Source organism: Solanum pennellii, chromosome 1 (assembly GCF_001406875.1).
Source record: "Solanum pennellii chromosome 1, SPENNV200".
Classification (NCBI taxonomy): Eukaryota; Viridiplantae; Streptophyta; class Magnoliopsida; order Solanales; family Solanaceae; genus Solanum; species Solanum pennellii.
Genome location: NC_028637.1, coordinates 108,821,549 through 108,825,007, shown reverse-complemented (window position 1 = coordinate 108,825,007; position 3,459 = coordinate 108,821,549). Strand labels below are relative to the sequence as shown.

At 31.5% G+C, this 3,459-nt stretch overlaps 1 protein-coding gene across 1 annotated transcript; it reads left to right on the top strand.

Moving 5' to 3' along the window:
• The first annotated feature begins 729 nt into the window (after window positions 1-729).
• LOC107007757 (24-methylenesterol C-methyltransferase 2-like) lies at window positions 730-2,176 on the top strand. The gene has a single exon (XM_015206520.2). The coding sequence runs from the start codon at window positions 815-817 to the stop codon at window positions 1,889-1,891; it is 1,077 nt and encodes a 358-aa protein (XP_015062006.1). The 5' UTR covers window positions 730-814; the 3' UTR covers window positions 1,892-2,176.
• The last annotated feature ends 1,283 nt before the right edge of the window (window positions 2,177-3,459 follow it).

The window sequence follows — 3,459 nt, the reverse complement described above, 5'->3', positions numbered from 1 at the left end:
ATTGCTTTGAATAGTTTTTAAAGCTTATTTATATAAATTATAAATTTTTTTTATAATAATTATGGTTAAATGCGTAGTCAAACTTCACCTATAATAAATTATAAAAATTATTTAAAAATCTACTGTCTAAAAAAATAGAGTTATCAAAAATAAAACATGAGTACTTTTAAAATGTAATCATTTTATTTTTAATAAAATAATGATCAAATGCATAGTAAAAAAAAAATAGAGAGTTTGCTGTATAAATTTATATAATTATTTACATATTTATAAAACATTTATATGGGATTACTCTCCGAAGTAACTTTCAGTTATAAGTAGTAATCATATTTTTTGTATTCAAATCAATGATATTTTGTTTTTGTTTTTGCCTCTCTTTTTATAGTTTATATTAGTTATGTTTATTGTCATAATTTTTCATATAACATATTCATTATAATAATATAAATTTATGAGCAGTTTTAATAGTTTATTAATATAAAAAAATAAATATTTTTCTAATAATTATGGTTAAATGCGTTATCAAACTTCACCTATAATAAATTTTTCTATGGTCAAAAAATAAAAAGATGTGGAAAATAAAAATAAAATACGCATATGAGTAATTTTAAAATGTAATCATATTTTTCCAAAAATAATGGTCAAATGTAAATGTTATAGTAAAAAAAAAAAAAATTAAATAGAGAGATGTGGAATATAATATAAAAGAAATAAATATTCGTCTAGTTGTGTATGAAAGTCCGCACGCTGTTTCCATAAAAAGAGGCCACTCCTTTAGTACGCTCTCTCACTTTCCTACTTTTCGCTTCCCCCAATGGATTCTCTCACTCTCATTTGTACCGTCGCTCTTGTCGCCGCCGGCGGACTTTACTGGTTCGTTTGCTTTTTTGGTTCCGCCGAGGTTAAGGGTAAACGGGCTGTCCAACTTACCGGAGGCTCCATAGATAAAGAGAATGTCCAAGACAACTATAAACAGTACTGGTCTTTCTTCCGACGGCCTAAGGAAATCGAAACCGCCGATAAAGTCCCTGTATTCGTAGATACTTTCTATAATCTGGTTACTGATATTTACGAATGGGGTTGGGGTCAGTCTTTTCACTTTTCCCCTTCTCTTCCTGGTAAATCTAACCGTGAGGCTACTCGTATTCACGAGGAAATGGCCGTCGATCTATTAGGTGTGAAGCCCGGGGCCCGCATTCTGGATGCTGGTTGTGGTGTGGGCGGGCCGATGCGGGCTATTGCTGCCCATTCTAAAGCTAATGTGGTTGGTATCACCATTAATGAGTATCAGGTTCAACGAGCCAGGATGCACAACAAAAAAGCAGGGCTTGATTCACTTTGCGAAGTTGTTTGCGGGAATTTCCTGCAAATGCCTTTTGCAGACAACAGTTTTGACGGTGTTTATTCAATTGAAGCTACATGTCATGCTCCTAAGCTTGAAGAAGTGTACCAGGAGATCTACCGGGTGTTAAAACCCGGATCCCTGTACGTTTCTTATGAATGGGTTACAACGGAATTGTACAAAGCCGAAGACCCTGAACATGTAGAGATTATCCATGGAATTGAAAGGGGTGATGCTCTGCCAGGTTTGAGAACCTACAAGGATATTGCTGAAATTGCTAAGGAAGTGGGTTTTGAAGTGGTGAAAGAGAAGGATTTAGCGAAGCCCCCATCACATCCATGGTGGACAAGGCTTAAAATGGGGAGAGTTGCCTACTGGAGAAACCACATTTTGGTCACAATTCTTGCATTTCTTGGAATAGCACCAAAAGGAACGGTTGATGTTCACGAGATGCTGTTTGTGACTGCTGATTATTTAGCTCAAGGTGGTGAAAAGGGCATTTTCTCTCCAATGCATATGATTCTCTGCAGAAAACCTGCAGCAGAGTAAAAACCCAACCCAAATTATTGCCTCTAGAGATTGACCATGGAGGTTAATTTCAATCTGTTGTCCCTTCCTTCCATTTTAGTTTTTTGTTATTTAATTGAGCGGATTGTTGTTTTGTTACTCTTTTGTAGCTTCAAGTTTAGTTTCCAATCTTATCTCTTTTAGTTCTTGTTTCAATCTATAATCAACAAACTAGAAAGAAAAAAGATCCATCTTTATTTACAGCAGCAATTTACACGCTTTCTGTTGTTGTTAGTGAGTGCATTTGATCAGACATTTTTTCTTTCAGATTGTTGTCGTATATTTTGGAACTTCTGCACATATTATGTGGCACTTAATAATTTGACAGGACATTGCATGTGATGTTGTTAGCTGTATCATCTACTTTTTCATTATTCCCTCTGGCTTGTGGTCCAGATATCATTTATCAAATACAATAGTTGCGTCACATACTACTCGATCATGACTAATTTGAGTATAATGCAAGCTGTCGATAGTTTTTAGATTGCGACGGAGACTTCTTCAGCAATTTCAGTATATGGTTTTCAAATTGCTGAAGAATCTGAGCTCCACAAAATTTTATAAGTTAACATCTTTTCTTTCACTTAAAATGTTTAACAAGTTAAGAGGCTTGTCTTATTAAATTTAAAATTAAAATTAATACAACGCTAACCACTCTAAAAGCCTAACTAAATCTATCTACTTAGGCTCGTTGGTCCATATGAGATAAAACTAAGAAGGGGACTTGGAATTTTATTTAGATTTTTAGTTGTATTTTTATATAAATATAATAATCTCATAAGTTATCAAAATCAAAATAATGTAACAAATTATTCACTACAATCTTACCAATATGTATGTACTCTTTGATAAAATTGAACATAGTCAATGTTATTTGTGTTATAACAAATATTCATATTATCACAAAAAAAGTAGATAATAATGTTTTTTTTTAAATAAAATATTTCATCAATTTTTAAAAAATTTTAAAATTTTAAATTATAAGATGAAATCACATATTCAAATGGTTACACATATAATTAATATAGATAGATTTCTCTTTGTATTGTGGTAGGAGTTACTTCCTCTGTTTTGAAATAAATGATTTTTTTAGACTATGATGTATTCTTCTTTTAAGTAAGTTCACTAAAAACATTAATCAAAAGTAATTTGTCACTATTGACTCATTTGATTCTTTTCAGTTTTTTCTTCATTTTAGCTAATCAATCTTCACTCATGAAAGATATTTTTTTTAATCATTTATATTTATATATTGAAATATAAAGAGCATTTGTATGTTTCCATTTAAATTTTATTGAAGAGAATTCCACTTATCAGACCAAGTCTGATTTGGTTGGAATACTTTTTTTTTCATTTAATGTACCCGAATATCACCCTTCAGTATTTTATTTTTTTTTTTAAAAAAATAAAATAATAAGGGCACGTTACGCATGAGCCTGCTGCTATGAGTTGTTTGCAGGCATTTTTGTGCCTGTGTTATTTGTATTTATGTGATACATAAAGTTGGAATATTTGTTGAGTAATATTAATTTCACCAAGTAATAAGTTAC